The sequence below is a fragment of the Mauremys mutica genome, chromosome 6, assembly GCF_020497125.1.
Source record: "Mauremys mutica isolate MM-2020 ecotype Southern chromosome 6, ASM2049712v1, whole genome shotgun sequence".
NCBI lineage: Eukaryota > Metazoa > Chordata > Testudines > Geoemydidae > Mauremys > Mauremys mutica.
The window spans coordinates 35,341,285-35,360,957 of record NC_059077.1 but is presented as its reverse complement, the minus strand read 5'-3'; the positions used below and the strand labels follow the sequence as shown (position 1 = coordinate 35,360,957).

Here is a 19,673-nt window from a genome sequence, read left to right as displayed (position 1 = left end):
ATTGGTTTAATGACTGTAGTTCTGAAAAATATGAGACTGCTGATGTTGTGCTTTTGCAACAGCATAATTAGGCTGTAATTACATTCTTTAAAGCTGATCTTTTTTTTCATGGGCCTTGCCTACACTGTGGATTTGCTCCAATTGCAGTCATCAGTGGCCTGCCACCAGTGGAGCATCACTCTTCTTGAGCTACATTGATGGCTGGACACAGATGGCTGTAATCAGAACAAATCCCTAATATAGGCAAGGTCTTGGGTTTGTTCTATTTGGTTCTAAATTTTGTCTCGTCCCACAAGACTGTCTTATGTAGAATCTAGGGAAGTTGGGTCAAGCTCCTGGGGAAGCTGCTGAGGTGATTTGCTGAATCACTACATTTCTAGCTGTCCTGCTCACACCCCCTTCCTGACCAATGTCAAACTATTTGATGACTGTGTTGGGCCCATATGTACACAAACCCTAGCTCACAGGAGTTTACAGTCAACAGACTTTCCATTTTTGGGGAGGCCTTCTGCCAAGGTGCATTCCTAGGTGAACTTGGCCAATTTGGTGAAAATAGTCTAATGCTAGTTGCCAATAGGAAAAGGAGGCCATGTTGGGGATGATTACTATTATTTGGTGTTTAAAAACTCAATATAAATGTTTCTGATCTTTTCAAACAGCATTCTTACTTGGCTGAGAAGACTGCAATATGTAATTCTGCTTGCAGCACCTGTGACTTTGACAACTAAACAAGACTATGAAGGGTTAAACTGTGTTTTGCACACAGTCTGTCTTTCTTTGAACTTTGCACTGTTCACTACATATGGCTTGCACTACAGCCATCATCCTTCTGGTCAAGAGTGACTGTTCAGGATTCTTTTTGAAGCCTCTTGATGAAGCTTTGTCCATGAGCTTGCAGTTGACACGTATAAAGAATTGTTCTTCCTTCCCTCAAGGCTGAGCATGTAACCGCTACAGCTCCCCCATTACCTGCTGCTAACCTATGGAGTGAAAAACCAAAATAATAAATTGTCTCCCCTGTATGACAGTTCAAAGCACTGCATCTGAGTAACCAAAGTGGCAATCCAGCCTCCATTATGTTCTTTTCTTCAGGCTTGAAATGTTGCTATCTGTCTTTCCTTTTGACTGATCCTTCAGAACCTTTCTCAGCTGACAGGAGCCAGAAAGATAAGGTGGGTGAGGTAATATATTTTAATGGACCGACTTCTGTTGGTGAGAGAGACAAGCTTTTGAGGTACACAGAGATCTTCTTCAAGTCTGGGAAAGCTACTCAGTGTCACAGCTAAATACAAGATTGAACAGATAGTTTAGCATAAATAATTAACACATATTCTAGGGGGAGGGTTCCAGAGCCCGGGCTCCAGTTTGAGCCCACACATCTACACCACAATTTTACAGGCCCACAACTCAAGTCCTGTAACCCTAAATCAGCTGACATGGGCCAGCCCCAGGTGTTTAATTGCAGTGAAGACATACTCTGAGAGACTATTCAAGGTGGAGTGGCGCGTTAACACCTCTGCAGTTTTAGGACAAAAAGTGGGGATTAGTGGGTTACAGATTGTTGTAATAATCCATAAATCTAGTTTCAGAGTAGCAGCCGTGTTAGTCTGTATCCGCAAAAAGAACAGGAGTACTTGTGGCACCTTAGAGACTAACACATTTATTACAGCATAAGCTTTCGTGAGCTACAGCTCACTTCTTCGTATGCATAGAATGGAACACACAGACAGGAGATATTTATACATACAGAGAACATGAAAAGGTGGAAGTATGCATACCAACAGGAAGAGTCTAATCAATTGAGATGAGCTATCATCATTAACATAGGGAAATAGATTCAATTAGTATAATGACCCAACCATTCCCAGTCTCTGTTTAAACCTAAGTTAATTGTATCTAATTTGCATATTAATTCAAGTTCAGCAGTCTCTCTTTGGAGTCTGTTTTTGAAATTTTTTTGTTGCAAAATTGCCACCTTCAAGTCTGTCACACATAAATCTAGTGTCTTTATTAAGATCATGGTTTTTACAAAGTTATGAATTTAGGCTCCCAGGCTCATGTTTTGAAAGTGTTGTACAGGTTTCCTTTGAGGATGAGGACAAAGAGTTTGGATATGGAGTCACTGTTTTGTGAAAAATGTTCACCCATGTATGATATGGTTTTTTTTCTTTTATCATTTTTCTGTGTGAGTTCATCTGAAAGCATAGTGATTGTCTGGTTTCACCCATACAGTTGTTATTGGGAAGTTTAGTGCACTGGATGAGGTACACTACATAGAATCGTATGACTGGAAGGGACCTCGAGAGGTCATCTAGTCCAGTTCCCTGCATGTTCCAGGTAAGATACATCACCAAGTGCAAAAGCAGCAGTAAAAAGGGATTGTGTTCAGGGTGAAACTGTCCCTAAGCATTCTCTTCCTCCAAGATTATTCTGTTCAAGTTCCGAGGTAGCCTAGCTCTGATTTTGACCCTACTTACAAATATTATTTAGTAAAAAAGCATATATCCCAAATGCTGTCCATGTACACTGAGAACTCTAGCTGTAGCATAAACATCAAAAACATAAGCAATATATGGCACAATTTAAAAAAATCAAAAGCTTTTCAGTTAGTTCTGTTTTTCTGGGCTCCACATTTTGGGAAGCGATTCTATGTGAATAAGCGGATATCATAGAATCATAGGACTGGAAGGGACCTCAAGATGTCATCTAGTCCAGTCTTCTGCCCTCATGGCGGGACTAAGTATTATCTAGACCATCCCTGACAGGTGTTTGTCTAACCTGCTCTTAAAAATCTCCAATGATGGAGATTCCACAACCTCCTTAGCCAATTTATTCCAGTGCTTAACCCTCTGACAGTTAGAAAGCTTTTCCTAATGTCCAACCTAAACCGCTCTTGCTGCAATTTAAGCCCATTTCTTCTTGTCCTATCCTCAGAGGTTAAGGAGAACAATTTTTCTCCCTTCTTATAACAACCTTTTATGTACTTGATAACTGTTATCATGTCCCTTCTTTGTCTTTTCTTCTCCGGACTAAACAAACCCAGTTTTTTCAGTCTTCCCTCAGAGCTCATGTTTTCTAGATATTTAATCATTTTTGTTGTTCTTCTTTGGACTTACTCCAATTTGTCCACATATTTTCTGAAATGTGGAACCCAGAACTGGACACAATACTCAGTTGACGCCTAATCGGCACAGAGTAGAGCGGAAGAATTACTTCTTGTATCTTACTTACTACACTTCTGCTAATACATTCTAGAATGATGTTTTCTTTTATTGCAACAGGGCTACACTTGTTGACTCATATTTAGCTTGTGATCCACTATGACCCCCAGATCCCTTTCTGCAATACTCCTTCCTAGGCAATCATTTCCCATTTTGTATGTGTGCAACTCATTGTTCCCTCTAAACTGAAGTACTTAAAAACATAAGAATGGCCATACTGGGTCAGACCAAGGGTCCATCCAGCCCAGCATCCTGTCTGCCGACAGTGGCCAATGCCAGGTGCCCCAGAAGGAGTGAACCTAACAGGTAGTGATTAAGTGATCTCTCTCCTCCCATCCGTCTCCACCCTCTGACAAACAGAGGCTAGGGACACCATTCCTTACCCATCCTGGCTAATAGCCATTAATGGACTTAAATACTTTGCATTTGTCCTTATTGAATGTCATCCTATTTACTTCAGACTATTTCTCCAGTTTGTCCAGATCATTTTGAATTTTAATCCTATCTTCCAAAGCACTTGCAACTCCTCCCAGCTAGGTATCATCCGCAGACATTATAAGTGTACTCTCTATGCCATTATCTAAATCATTGATGAAGATATTGAACAGAACCAGACCCAGAACTGATCCCTGCAGGACCTCACTCAATATGTCCTTCGAGCTTGACTGCGAACCACTGGCAACTACTCTCTGGGAATGATTTTCCAACCAGTTATGCACCCATTTTATAGTAGCTCCATCTAGGTTGTATTTCCCTAGTTTGTTTATGAGAAGGTCTTGTGAGACAATATCAAAAGCCTTACTAAATGTTACCATGTTGTGAAAGGTATATGTAGGACACATGGATCTTAAAAGGTATGTTGTGAGAGGTATGCAAATTCCAGAAAGGAATGCAAATACTGTATTTTAGGGATTTGAGGTTTTTCTCATAGTCTTCAGGACAATCTATAATTTCCCCCTCTGTTCCTCAGTTCTCCTCAGAAATATGCTCCTGCCTGTCAGAACATTGTACTGATTCTTTAAAAAAACAAACAAACAAAAAAAAACCCTTTGAAAATCATGTATTAAGCAGAATGTGTAGGTTCTTCTGGTATACTCTACAGATAGTCCATAGGCAGGACTCCTGTGAGAATATCTGCAGATATCCATGATTAATCTTTACCAGGGGGGCCATTTGGGCAACATTATGAAACCATTCTTCTAAGATCTGCAAAATTATGGGATTAATTAAAGTCTGTGGACCTCTCCTCATACTGACTAAATCACTGCCCTTGTTTTGTACTATAGCTAGGATCGGTAAGAAGAGAACCCAAAACCCAGATACTTGTGGTTCTTGCAAAATGGAGATCAAATTTTGGTTGATGTTGAACTTTTCTAAATATGTCTGATGTGTCAGGGCTGTAAGGGGAATCTGAACTGCATTTAGGTATTTACTGCTGCTTCTTTTATGATAGGAAAATTTGAGATAATTTTAATGATAATCCTGATTTCATTATAAATGTACTATACAGCTTTTAAATCCTTAGGAGTCAAGATGCTTTAGGGAAAACTCTTTGTGGCTGACAGCACTGGAGTCTAACTATCCTTTGAGGTTTATGTCCTTAGAAGTTAGAATTCTTGCATGGTGAAGGTCCCACAGTAGATGGGTTAATTTGCTGCGGTGAACTGAGAAAGCCTTGACTGAATGCAATCCAACCCTTTAGCTAACACCATCCCTTTGGTTCAACGTTTATTTTAATGTAAAAGCCCATTCTTCTTTAAAAAAGCAAAACAGCATAATTTATTTTAAAAATTCATATCATTCTTACAATATTTTTACATCTAATTTACAGATAGTTAGGAAGTTAATATTCTGTTGAAGGAGAGAGAGTTTTCTGCAGAACAATCTGAAATTAACAGTAATTATTGCAGTGATTCTTTTGATATGACATCCACCCTGGAATTATTTTGACAAATACTCATGGATTCGTACAGTTTAAGGCCAGAAGGGACTATTAGATCATCTAGACTAATGTGTATATCACAGGCCATTACATTTCACACAGTTACTTGTGTTTGGCTAACACATATTTTCCAGAAAGGCATCTAGTCTTGATTTGAAGACATCAAGAGATGGACAATACACCACTTCCTTTGTTAGTTGGATCCAATGGTTAATCACACTCTGTTCTGTTAAAAAATTGTGCCTTATTTCCCATTTGAATTTGTCTGGCTTCAGCTTCCAGCTTCCAGCTTTTCAATCTTGTTATACCTTCATCACTGAATTAAAGAGTCTTCCAGTACCCTGTATTTTCTCCCCATTCAGGTACTTACACTTTGTGATCAAGTCACCTCTAAGTCTTATTTTTGATAAAATAAACATAATGAGCTTTTTGAATCTCTCACTGTAATGCATTTGCTCCAGACTTTGAATCATTTTAGTAGGCTCTTTTCAGCACCCTCTCCAGTTCTTCGACATCTTTTTAACTATGTTGACACCAAAACTGGATGCAGTACTCCAGTAATGATCTCACTAATGCCATATACAAAGGTAAAATGACCTATTTACTGCTTCTTACTACTCCCCTGTTTATATATCAAAAAATCACATTAGCCCTTTTTGCCACATCATCACACTGGGAGCTCATGATCTACTATAACCCCTAAATCCTTTTCAGAGTCACTGCTTTCCAGGCTACAGTCCCCCATTCTGTAGGTTTATCCTGCATTCCTTGTTCCTAGATGTATAACTTTGTATTTGGTTGCATTAAAATGCATTTTGTTTGAATGGGCTCAGATCACTCCTTATGATTGCCCTGTCATCATCATCATTTACTATTCTGCCAGTATTTGTGTCATCTGCAGATTTTAGCAGCGGTGATTTATATTTACTTTCACATCCTGGCTGATAATGTTGAGTAGTGTCAGGCCTACTACTGATACTTACAGAACACCATTAGAAATACCACCATTTGATGATTATTTCTCATTAGCGACTATTTTTGGTGATCTGTCAGTTAGCCTTTACTTAATATATTTAATGTTCTTTTTTATATTGTATAGTACTGATTTTTTAATTAACAGGTCATGTGTTATTAAGTCAAATGCCTTACAAAAGTCCAAGTATATTATATCTACACTGTTATCTTTATTAACAAACTTTTATAATCTCAAAGAATGAAATCAGGTTTCTACGACAAGACCTGTTTTACGTTGAGTGGCCATAATTGTAGTGCAGTCCTTAATTCCTTATTAATTTGATCTCATCAGCTTTTCCATTATTTCACCTCAGATTGATGTTCAGCTAACCAGGCTATAGTTACCTGAGTCATCTCATTTGCCCTTTTTTGAGTATTGGTACGTTACCACTGTTCCAGTGTTCTAGAACTTCCCTGGTATTCCAAGATTTATTAAAAATTAACATCAGCGGCCAGAGATCTCTCTTCATCCAGTTCTTTTAGGACTCTTGGGTGCAACTTACCCAGGCCTGCAGATTTAAAAATATTTATTCCAGTATCCCTGGTATATGTTGTTTAACATCCTCCTTAGTTACTAGTGGTCTGGAAAGTACTTCATCATCGTTATGTGATACAAGCAAATCATCCTGATTCTTAACAAATACCGAACAGAAATATTTATTGAACACTTCTGCTTTTTCAGCTGCATCATTAACAATTTTACCATTCTCATTTACCATACTCATTATCTGGGGAGGAAAATCCTTGGAATATCCCATTTTACCCTTATGTACATTAAAAGCACCTTTTGAGTGCCTGAATTTCTGCTGTTTCCCAGTTCTTTCATTGTCCCATTTTATCCTAGGTGGTTATTGTGCATGACTACTATTTACTGTAAATCCTTCTGTCCTACACAATCTCCTATGACCCAATAGTGACTCATTCCAACTTTGGAAACTGAAAACGAGAATCAGACAAAAAGATTACTGTAAACGAGTCAGATGTGTGAATTTTCCAAGTTTAAAGTTGTGAGGTGGTCCACAATATTTTTCCTCCCATCCAAAAGTCAGGTGACATGTTAGCGTCACCAGCAAAATGATGATGGTGAAATATATTGGGTGACTTGCCAGTTCCTATCAGGATGGGTTAATGGTTCTAAAACAAATTATAGATTTATTCCATGGTGTGTGAATTAGTTCTCAACAGTTTAAATCACTACTAATATAAGTCACATTATAACAGCCATCAGCTGAAAAGCTTGCCAGGCCCTTGCATGTTGCAGGAATTTCACTCTGCAAACTCAGCAAAGTATTCACGTCGTTTTATAGAAATCCTGTAAACATCTTAAAAAAAAACCTTGCAAAATCTTGCATGAACCCACAAACCTCACCACAGGAATTTAACATTTTCTAGATAATAAATGTAATTCTCTTCTTCACTAAGGCCTTATCTATACTAGAAAATTAGGTCAATTTAATGATGTCATTCATGGGCATGAAAAATCCACACCTTTAAGCAGCATAGTTAAACTGACCTAAGTCCCCATACAGACAAGAATTCTTCTGTCAAGCTAGCCACCACCTCTTGAGGAGGTGAATTACCTACTCTGACAGGAGAACCCCTCAGCATTCTACACTGAAGCTCACCGTTGTAGCAGTTTAAGCGTAGACAAACCCTAAATTGTAATTTTAAAGTAGATGTGTATCTAGAGAATAATAATCAGTAAAATATAGTATTTTCAGATAGAGTAGCAGCAGGCATAATTTTTTTAAAGAGCTCTTTTAAAATATTCCTTCCCTGAAGCAGCTTTTGTATTTTTAGCAAAGATTTTGAAAAAAAAAATCATATTGTATTTAAGGACTAGCTTTAGCTAACTCTCGAATCAGACTTAACATAGCAAAATAAGAACACTGGCTGGAAACACCTTTGTAATGTTCATTCTTACTATACACTGCAATGAAAGCTTCATGAATGCAGGTTTCATCCAATACACAGTAAAATATATGTTGGCTGTTAATGTAGTACCTTCCATGGCATGGTTTTCACCTCCTCCCTCACCAGTAGGTTAAGAGACAGGGAATTTCCTGCTGGCTCTGTGGACTGTAACATCTGTCCCTGGTGCTAAGCATCAAAAGTTGCCTCACAGACTCTATTAAAAAGAATCATATTGGAGGGCCACTGAAAAGGTGTTGGAGCCCCTGAGTATTAAACTTTTCTCAGAAATGTCTATGGGACTGATGAAGAAAAATGTAATTCCCTGGCCCTGCATAATTCACCACTCTTGGACTGCCCGGTCCCAACCCCTTCCGCATCCCCAGATTTCTAAGAGCATTCTGCAGGGTCTCTGAAAATGAAACAGTGCCACAGATATGCCATACAAGCAGAGCAAGAGAAATCTGCCAGAAAATGGTCCTCTCTGCATGCAAATCACAGGGCAATAACCTGTGCCCATTTAATCCAAACAAAAATTTTAAGGAAATTTGGTCTGCGGATTATTCATAGCCCTCTTCTGTAACTTTTAAGACCAAAGTTTTATTACATCATTTTCACCATATTTAATTTGAAAAATCAGCAAAAGATATGTTTAATTTGTAATTTTGGTAACCGATAGGTGGCAGCAATGCTCATCTGCAGAAGCTGACTAGGAGTGTGAAAACAATATAACATATGTGGCCTGCTGCTTTCATGCTAAATAAAAAGCACTTCTCTAGCATATAGCTCACAGTTCTATATAGTAGGTTAACTGTGTCCTATGACAATGATTCTTCAGACTGTACATTTTTCCTCAAATACCTTTTTGGAGCCATTTTAATGTTCTGCTGAGGCTGTAGTGGCCAACCTGTGTTTCCAAAGGTAAAATATTTTATGGACATTTTCCCTATATAAGCGCAGAAGAGTGAGACACATTGGATTGTGTCTCTGTGTGTGCAAGAGAATATTTTTCAGTAATGTATTCACTCAAATCTTGTTACATTTTTGAAATATACAGTAACATTTCATTGTATAATATTCTCCTTACCAATATACTGTACACTGTGCCAGAGGTATGTGGTAGCTGTACCTGCTTGCTGTATTTCCATTGCATTCCAGTTCTCCTGTAAGGAGATCTGTTAATTTCATTATTTTTTGTGTGTGATTGATTTTGCGAGGGTTTGATTCCCTTTCAAGCACTTAGCACTGCTGAGATTGCTTTCTAGCATCATCACTCAGTGGGGTAAAAAACACTTCAGCCAAAATCTCCCTCATGACTATTGTCAGTCAGCATCTTCTAATGAATCAGCAGTGGGGGCTAAGATTGAATGCTGTACCTCATTCATCGTGTCTTTAGGCATATCACCATTGTCACGTTAGAAAATTGTCCCTTCTTATGATACAACAAAGACTCTGAAATTTGTCGCAGTAGTGCACAAGTTTTACACCAATGGGTGCAAATAATTTATTCATCTTTCTGAGTTTAATTGTTTGCTGAGTGGCAGATGCAAGCATATTTCATTTAGAGCTCTGAGTCAGCTCATTGACATGCATCACTTTTTAACAAGTCACTTCTTTTCTGTGAGGTATAACTGTAATTAATTACATTAATCTGGTATGACACTGGAGTGAAAAGTTGCATAGCTACAGCAAGAATTTCATGACTACAGTGCCTTTGTTCTGCTTTCTGCATGGAAGCTTTACATGTATTTAGAACTGTAAGATTGTAGGTTGGCTTGTGTTATTCCATCTTAATAATAGGTGATTTTTGTCTGCTGAAATAGCAGAACGTTTTGAGTTAGCAGACTGATCCATGGCCAAGCAGGAATTGATCTGTTTTTTAATTCAGATGGCATCAAAAGAAAAAGCATTTTCATTGCTACAGATGGTCACATATGTTTAAGAATCCTGGAAGCTTTATTCTTCTGGTTTCCATTACTCATAAGATTCAAATGTGTTCCTTTCCCACATAAAAAGTTAAAGAGACTGGACAAATGACATGCAGTGTGTGTAGAATACCTGCTGTACCTTTTTTTTGGGATAGGTTTGACGTTCCCTTTGAATGGAGCTGGCAAATGATACTGACAATAAAAAAAAGTTAAGTTAATCAGTCTTTTTTTTTCTTTTTTTGCGTGGAAATAATGCTAAAGGCAGGAATGCCATTATTAAATAGAATTTAGCATAGAAAAGAAGAAATATTCTGTTCCCAGGAGATTCACCCATGTTAACCAATCAGAAATTAGCATTCAGCATGTCTTTATCCCCTGCATTGATATCTTTTAGGATGAAATACAATTGGCTCTTAGTTGGGGTTTGTGGGAGGGATTAGTTGATACTGTTCGTGACTTTCCCCTCGGGTCCTTATTTGGTAGCTGTTGATAGAACCAGTCTTTCCAGCAGCTGAGCATCTTGACATACATTATTCATTAAGTCCTGGTGTTCAGGAAATATGCAGATCCTTAGCTCTTTAGATATTTCTTCAGCTCATCCAATCTGTCTCTTCAAGCTAGTCCTTGAACGTCTGGAGTTTTACAAATGGCATTTATACAGTCAGAAGACAGCGCAATTGGATTTCATGTCCGAATACCTCATATCTACCTAATTGCAGAGAAGCTTCAGATGAGAAAAAGTAACTAAATAATAATAACAACCTTTCTTCTGGAGACTCTTTTACGTTATCAGATAGAGAAGAACTAAATATTTTTAGTTAAACTGGTAGTATAAAAAATCAAAAATGCCTGAAGCAAACTATTTACTCTCAGTTTCTTGGGGCTACATTAAGGTAGGATTTTTGTTTTATCTTTTAAGAACTTTGATTTGCAATGTATGAATAATGGACAGTATGTTTGGGGGTAATATGATTGTGAAGATGAGAATCAGAAAAGAGAGCCCCCTTTGAGCAATAATAGTTCACCACACTGTATATTCTTTCCCAGAAGGTATATTTGTATATTTTAAAATATTATTAATATATAATAAAAAATAGGTGATAAAGGTGTAGTCCTTATTTAGACCAAACACATGGTGTGTAGCTGCCTATGTAAAGTTAAAAGAAAATCAGTAGAATTATTTAAAAAAAAAAGATTTTAACAGAATCATGCTACAAAAATAGCCTTTTTTAGACAGGAAAAAGCTGTTCTAGAAAATAAAATTGAAATACTGTACCATATGCTAAGGAATGTGTGATTAAAGTGAATGGGTTGAGAATAATGGGTGAATGTATGACTCATATTGGTTTTTATTAGCTGAATTACTGTGCAATTATGAATGGTATCTTTAAGTAGCATTTTGTGTGTGTGTGTGTGTGTGTGTGTGTGTGTGTGTGTGTGTGTGTGTGTGTGTGTGAGAGAGAGAGAGAGAGAGAGAGAGAGAGAGAGGTTTTCTTTAAAACACAAAGAGACTGAAAATTGTGTTCTCCGAGTACTGAACAGTGTTGAATGTGGAACAACTTCAAATTAGTTTTAACCTGTAATACTGCTAGCAAATAAAATATAAAGCAGCTTATCTCTTACGGAAAGCTTTGTACTGATGAATTAAATCAGTATTCTAATTAGCACGCAGTGCAGAATCAACTTAGTACAAAATCATATTTGGGCTTTATTTGTCTTCTAGTTATATGGCTGCATATGCATATGCAAAAATCTGGGTTGCCTTTCTAATTTTGTTCATGGAATATGTATTAAAATATAACTTCATCATCAGACGTTTAACATGCAATAGCTGTTCCAGATTATAGTGTTTTAAATAAAATTGTTACTGTGTATTCATTCTAAACTAAACAGTCCAATATAGGAACAAAATTATTTTACTAAATATAATGCAGACATTGTTTTCACCTAGAACAAGATTTTTTATGCCCAGTTGTATTAATACTAAGAGGATCACAGCTTTGTCTTAGAATCTTAAAAATGAGAAATGGAAAACCCCTGTTACGTCATTGTATGCACTCTCTGCTAATGCAGAATTGTTACAGTATATTCTCAAATATTTTGTTCAATCATCTGTGAAGAGAATGTTTTTCATTATGCCAGTTAGCTGGATTCTCTTTATCATTTATCATTTATCAAAATCTAAATTGAAATTATTTTCCATTCTCCAGAGTACATCTAAATGTTAAGCATTTAAAAAAAATTCTTTCAGAAATATTTCTTAGACAATCACACAGTTACTTATATTGCTCCTATTTTCTAAAACACAGGTGTTCAACCAGTTTTCCATCTCTCTGCCGAAGTCTTTAAAATGGGTTGATCTTTTGCTAATTGAATTTTAAAAGGCAATATAACAGCCTTACCTGATTAGACATGATGAAATATGTCTTCTGTGCATGGTAGCTTCATACAGTGTGCATAGACAATGGTTTTAGCTAAGAAGCTGAATAAGTATTTGAACAGAATTTTGGTATATTATATTTAGAAATACATTACACAATTTAAGTATTTTGGGGAAAATCTTCCAGCCATAAAGATTTGATCTTGTCTTCTGACAATAAATATTTATAGAATTTAGGACATTTCTGAAATTCTAAAGAAGAAAAGACTGTCCTGGATACAATGAACCATAGCACATTTAAAACTGTTACTGGATAATAGCTTTATATATTTCTGTATGCTTTGGAAAGTACCTTATATTTTGTTAAAATATTTTTGAGAATTGTCCCTATGGAATATCCCTACATTGTTTACCAAGAGCATCTTTCTTTACACCAATAAATGTCATTTATCTCAGAGCTGAGATGTATACAATATATATCCCTTTAGCACACTTGAACATAAAAGTTTAAGCATGACCTTGAGGTTTATTAAACACTGTGGGCTCAAACATGAAATCTTCATTCAGGCAAGACTCCTATTGAAAGGTAGTTTTGCATTAGTAAAGAGTACCTAAGGACTGAGAATTAGCCAGTAGGGCCAGTCGATATTAAATAGCTTTTCTATCACATCTGGAGGTTTTTTAGAATGTAAAGATTTACAAATATGCTGCAATAAAATTAATTTATTTTTATTTTCGTTCTAGAACTATCTTTTAAATTGTTTTAATCAATATTCCAGAGTGGCTTTGTCCATGAAAGCATTGAGACTGAGGGATTGGAAAGGCTATGGCCAGTTTGTCCAAAAACTGCCTGCTTCCAGTAGCCACAAATTCTGTGTTGTTGCAGGAGGGTGCAGTAGACTGCAGCCATTAATACAGTCCTTGAGCTGCAGCAGAATGGTTGGGTAGGTCCCCCCATATATTGTGGGCGGGATTCAGTGTATTCAAACACATACATAGCTCCCTGCATGAAGCCCCTTTACTAAAGCTTTGTGCTGAGGACAAGATGATCACAAAAACTATGTGAAAGTTTTTAAATTTTAACCACAAAAAGCTGTAGATATAAAATTAAACACACAAGCCAGATTATTTTATTACCATAAATTTACTTTGAACCTAATTACCATCCTTGAGACTTCAAGGTTCAACCCACTGTAAATATAACCCCAGAGAAATGTTACATGTATGTAAAAGGTGTTGACTGAGAACAATTAATACTGCAAGAAATTGTCAAAATTCTCCAAAGAACCATTGCAAGGTGTTCTGCACAGAGTACTATAAAAATATTATTTGTATTTTATCTCCTATAACAAAATAGTGTTTGAATAAATTCTTAATAAAGTAAACATAGACACAAATGAAAATTCTGTGATATTTGGAATATGTATTCTAGGCTTCAGCCCAAAACAAATTGAAATGACTAGGAAGCTTCTAACCCAAGTTATAAGAACACTCACTGTTTGGAAATAACCACAGTATTGAGGAAAAAGCCCCAGTCTTGCAAATACTTGTGTATGTGCTTTACTTTAAGCATGTGAATAGTTCCATTGAAGTTTATAGGCCTGCTCACATGTTTAAAGTTAGGCAGATGTTTAAATTTTTGCAGAATATGGTCCAAAATAAGCAGTCCTATTGTACTGTAATACTTTTGTGGCCTGAAGCTAGATATTTAGCATTACTTGAATATAGTGTCTGTGCTATAGTTTCCTTTAGTAATAGTAAAAGGAAAAAAATAAGGTTTAATAGAAACATGTAAGAATTGAAACCAGGGTTTCTGCTGTCTTCAGAGATTTTTCAGTAATTACATTATTAGATGTGGCATCAGTCTAGGGTGACCAGACAGCAAGTGTGAAAAATCAGGACGGGGGTGGTGGGTAATAGGAGCCTATATAAGACAAAGCCCCAAATATCGGGACTGTCCCTATAAAATCGGGACATCTGGTCACTCTACATCAGTCTCCATTGTGAAAATACATGTTACTGACCCATTGGCCACATTACAGTGGGGAATTCCCAGTGGGGAATAGCTTAGCGCCTATGCATTCTTCAGTCAATGGTCTTTGACAGTTTAAAGGGTTTGGTATATCATTTTTGCTTTTAAAAAAGGTCTGGAAGCTGAAGTGGGTAAATCCCTCTATGATTCTCCCTTGCAAAGCACCTTGTAAAAGGAGAATTTGGTGTACACGTAGGTCTGCCAAAATCTTTGTTCCTTAGGCTGAGATGCCAGTATAATAGCTACACTGTATGTTGTAAATGTGTCTTAGGAGCAATAGATTTTGCATATTATGAATTTAAAAATTATTCAAAATTGTGCAGTAGTTGGTTTGGGTTTTGTCAAAATACAACTTTTTAATCATTTTAACATTATCTAAAATTAATAATTAACGGTAATTATCCCAAATTTTGGTTGACTTTTATTTATGCCATTTTGAAACCCTAGAGTTTTCTCAAACAAGCAATTTTATTTCGTTGATCATGAATGTGCAATGTCTGGAAATGTAAAAGCACTTCCTACCTGATCAATATTACTATTTCTGTAACTTACAAATCATCAGGGTATAGACATTTTAACCAAGTTTCATACCCTTAGGGAGGCTTTTACTTGCAGGTTGGGAAATGTATACTGTGCTGACCCACAGCCGTGGCAAGAACCTATGTGATTTAAGCTAAGATCTTGCAGTGGGCCATCTGAGTGCCAAGCACAGTTTCATTCTAAAATGACAATGCATGGATGAACAAACATGCTGTGAGTTGATGCTGCAGGGCAGCATATTCTGCTTGCCTTTTGAAGTGCACTCTTGGCCCCAGATGAAGTCAATGAGAGCTCAGTGAACCCAGCAGGGGACAACATGGCCCAAATTGTTATGTCTATTATTATTATTTTATTATTTGATTTATTATTTCATAGTAATGTTTCTTGAAAGAACAGAATACTGCATGTGAGAATTTCTGAATTAAAGCGTATAAAATAATAAACAACTACAGTAAACCAGCATACGATGACAACGACGACAAAAAATCTGGACTGTTTCATCACTAACCCAATCCTCCATTTGAAACTCAAACACATGAATATCTATATGTTCCTGAGTGTTGTCTGCCTAATAACAACAGCATCATTGTTCTTTTTCACTGGCAGCATATGTTATTTCAAAGACTAACTTTATAAAGGACTTCAACAGAACATACATCTTAGTGCTGATAAAGTCACCTAGCTTTGTCATATTTAATTTAAAAAGAAAATCAATGTTAAACACTGTCCAGATGTTTTTAAAATGAAGTTAGCAAATCATATCAAAAGCATTGTTGGTTATGCACCTTAAGTATGGGAAATAAACTGAAGGATAGATTTGGGATTTATACTTCCAGTCTGGTGGAAGGCCAAGGGTGAAATCCTGGATTTTACTCCAAATATTGATAGTGACCTTTTTGTTTGTTTTGTGGAGGTTTGGAGTTGGTAGGAACCTTATTTTAATATTAGTATCCCTATTATCGAATAGCAGGAAAGTAGAAAGCATTGACCAACATATTTGTACAATTTCATACTGTGTGGCAGTCTAGATTAGATTATATTGTTTAAAGTTACCTGTGCATATGATGGACAGATGAGAGACCAAGGATCTGCATCAGGCCGGTTACTGTGAAATTAAAGAGAGTGTAGACTTTTTAAGCAGTTGGCATGGTCAGCAGAAATTCCAGGATAATCTTTCCTATGTGATAAAGACTACCATTAATGCTGTGCTACATCTACAGAAATGAAAGGCGGAATTGTCTAGGTGTATACATCAAGGAAGGGAAGGAACTATTGTGAGTGGTAACTGGAATTAAGTGTATTATTAAAGAAAGAGAGAATTTAGTCTTAAATACCCTGAATATGAGATGTATTAGGATGTGGAATAATCTACCAAAAGAAGTGGTATCTCTTTAGACTGGATAGACTAACTTTCTTAGGCTGTTCAATCAAAATTTTCAAATTTGGGTGCCAAAAGTTAGGTGCCTAAATACATATTAGGAACTTTAATAAAGGCAGCATGTACATTACAACAATTGAACTTCCCTAGATATCAGTAGATTGGGTGTAAATGGTTCTAATGGAGTTTTTAGGTTATGTCTTCACAACGAGCAGCACAGCTTCAGTGCTGCTGCTACACTTCTGTAGCACTCGTAGTGTAGGTATTTCCTATATCAACAGAAGGGGTTTTTCCATCAATGTAGTAATCTACCTCTCTGAGTGGCAATAGCTAGGTCAATGGAAGAATGTCTCCATCCACCTAGCCACATCTATGCTGGGGGTTTAGGTTGGGTTCACTATGATGCTCAGAGGTGTGAATTCCCCTCTGTGAGCGACATAGCGAGGTCGATCTAAATTTTAAGTGTAGACAGGGCTTAAGTTAAAGTGAAGATGTCTAGTACAAGAACATATAACTCACACACACACTTGCCAACTCTTGCAATTTTATTAAGCGTCTTCTGATAGTTATCAGAGTAGCAGCCGTGTTAGTCTGTATCAGCAAAAAGAACAGGAGTACTGTCGCCCACAAAAGCTTATGCTCAAATAAATTTGTTAGTCTCTAAGGTGCCACAAGTACTCCTGTTCTTTTTTCTGATAGTTAGTGTTTTATTTAAAGCTCTAGCTCCTGGACTCAAAGCCCAAAGTGAGTATTTGAGAATCTAAACTTACTTTTTTTTAAATGATGGTTTCTAGCCCTCATGGTGCAATCCAAAGGCTCAAAAACCACAAGGCAAATAAACGCCCCAATTTTTATAAAATCTTCATGATTTTTAAGCCACTTGATTTTTGGAGCCCAACTCGTGCTTTTTTGATGTTTAAACATAGCAACACTATAGCTCTGAATTAGGTTTTAAAAGCCCAGTGATTGCTTATGTTGTTGTGTATTGCCATGTAGTTCTTAAAATCCATAACTCTGCATATGTAATATGTTTCTAATTTTTAGAAGTGTGTAATAGTATGCTCCAGTGTAGTATATCCAAGATCAAAATTGAGCATTTGGCTTATGACAGAGAGAGAATTCAGACTTCGTAGAGAGAGCTTCCTGGACTAATCATATGTCCAGATGGAAGCAAAGATGGTAGAGATAGCAAATGCAGTGGTGACTGATAGTTATACAGTTACATTTTCAAATAGATAAATTTACCATGGTATATGAAGAACATCATCATAATGTCAATGACTTACAAATACAGTTTTAAAATATTTAATAATATTCACTGTACAAGGCATTCTGGAAGAAAGGGCTTCAGTGACAACATGGGGGGAGCTAATTTTTTCAGCCTGCTTTTCCAGCTAAATGACAGAAAAAGAACAGGATTAATTATCAGTTTTCAACATGGCATAATGTTTACAGTGGGGTGCCTTAGGGACATGTTCTGGGGCCAGCATTATTTAATATTATGATGATATGGAAAAGGAGGTGAAGAACAGTGAGATAGGAAATATTTGCAACTAATTGATACAAATTATTTGAGTTAGTCAAAACTAGAAATTATTGTGAGATGTTTCAGAGGAACCTAACAAAATTAGGTGAAAGAGTAGCACAATGACTGATGAAATTCAGTGCTGACAAATTCTCGTTAATGTATATTGGAATAAGTAACTTTAATTGCTGAATGCTATTTACTGTTCCTCATAATACAAGGACAGGGAGATGTTCAATTACATTAAAAGGCAACAAATGTAAAGATTTTTTTCACAATGTGTACTTACCCTGTGGAACTGACTGCCACAAGATATCCTCAAGGCCGAGAGTTTAGTAGGATTCGAGAAAGGATTATACATTTATATGGATAATGACAATATCCAGGTACATAAATAGGATCCATATATATGTTAACCACTAGCTGCTGGGGGCAGTAAGGAGGAAACTTCATCTGTGAGCAAGTTATTTCTCTGAAGCCTCTGCTACTACTCCCTGTCAGGGACACGATACTGGACTAGTTCATCATTGATCTGATCCATTGGGCAATTCCTATTTTCCTTTGTTTCAAAAGAAAATAAACCAAAAACCACTTCCATAGGGATAGCTTTTGTTATGGGTTTAGAGTAAAGAAGAGATACTGACATGTTTGATCCTTCCTACAAAGATATTTGAACTTCTGAGTTATTTAAAAAAAAAAAACTTGAGAAAATTGCAAAATGTATGGCAACAAACCATATGGAAAGAGTGAGTGTATGTGTATGATAAGGAGAGCTATAGTACAGAGTTGTTCAAAAATGGTTTCCCATTCCTTAGCACAACTAAAAAGTGTTCCTCTGTGTATACATAGACTATAACTTAGTTATTTCTCTCCAAATTTAAAATTCAGAAGATTGAAATAGCAAAAATAGTAGTTATAGTCATGTGTGCACATGCTTGCAGTTAGAATATTCAGTAGCTCACATGGTCCCAATGTCTCTGACACCGAATCTTTGGGAAATATCTATCTTTAAATTCTGTCTTCTAACCATGGAGAAGTTCCGAAGTAAAGCAATATTATTTTGTGTTATTTTCACAGTTCATCTCTCAGTTTACTGTATCTTCTGAATATAATGTATTTATTTATTATAAATCAATTCAATTTTCTTATTCTGAGGTAACTGTTTCTTAGCCATTAACATGCTTTTTTCTCTTTTTTTCCCCCAGTTTAAAAGAATGCTCAACAGGGAGTTGACCCACTTATCTGAAATGAGCCGATCAGGCAATCAGGTCTCAGAATATATATCAAACACATTCTTAGGTAAGAATATATTATGGGAGTGATTTGTCTTTTTAGTAGTTATGCATTCCATAAACTACATTGTTTAGTATTTGGACAGAGAGATCATTATAAATTGATAAAATTAGCTCTCTGCATAAATTGTTTCATATATATATTTTGTGTTGCTGGTTTGCGCAGAATGTTGTTGAGTACTGTAGCAAAGTGTTCTGGTTAAAGACCTATTCCTATGTTTTCCCATGAACTGTTATAGTTAACATGAAATAATCTTGCCTATTACCAACATAATTGAGGAGGGATTAGTATAGTGAATTGTTTGATAGATTTAAAGATTTAATCCTTGCACCCAGTTCTCATTTTGCCCAGTACAGAAGTTATACGGTTATACTATAAAGGCATCTTGATCTGATGAAAGTACATAGCTAAAAATAATCTCATTGAATCTCTCATCACATGGTGGTGGTGCATTGGCATTCCCCATCTGCAGATAGAGAGGGTGATAAACATGACTGAGTCAACATTTG

The 19,673-nt window shown here is 36.4% G+C and overlaps 1 protein-coding gene across 10 annotated transcripts in view; it reads left to right on the top strand.

The window, feature by feature from the left end:
- The window catches only part of LOC123372697 (cAMP-specific 3',5'-cyclic phosphodiesterase 4D), a 618,378-nt gene that overhangs the window by 579,993 nt on the left and 18,712 nt on the right, over positions 1-19,673 (top strand). For all 10 annotated transcript variants that reach the window (XM_045021019.1, XM_045021017.1, XM_045021020.1 and 7 more), the window contains one exon: positions 19,077-19,170. In XM_045021019.1, coding sequence (XP_044876954.1) covers positions 19,077-19,170 — 94 coding nt within the window. The remainder of the gene's footprint in view (positions 1-19,076; positions 19,171-19,673) is intronic.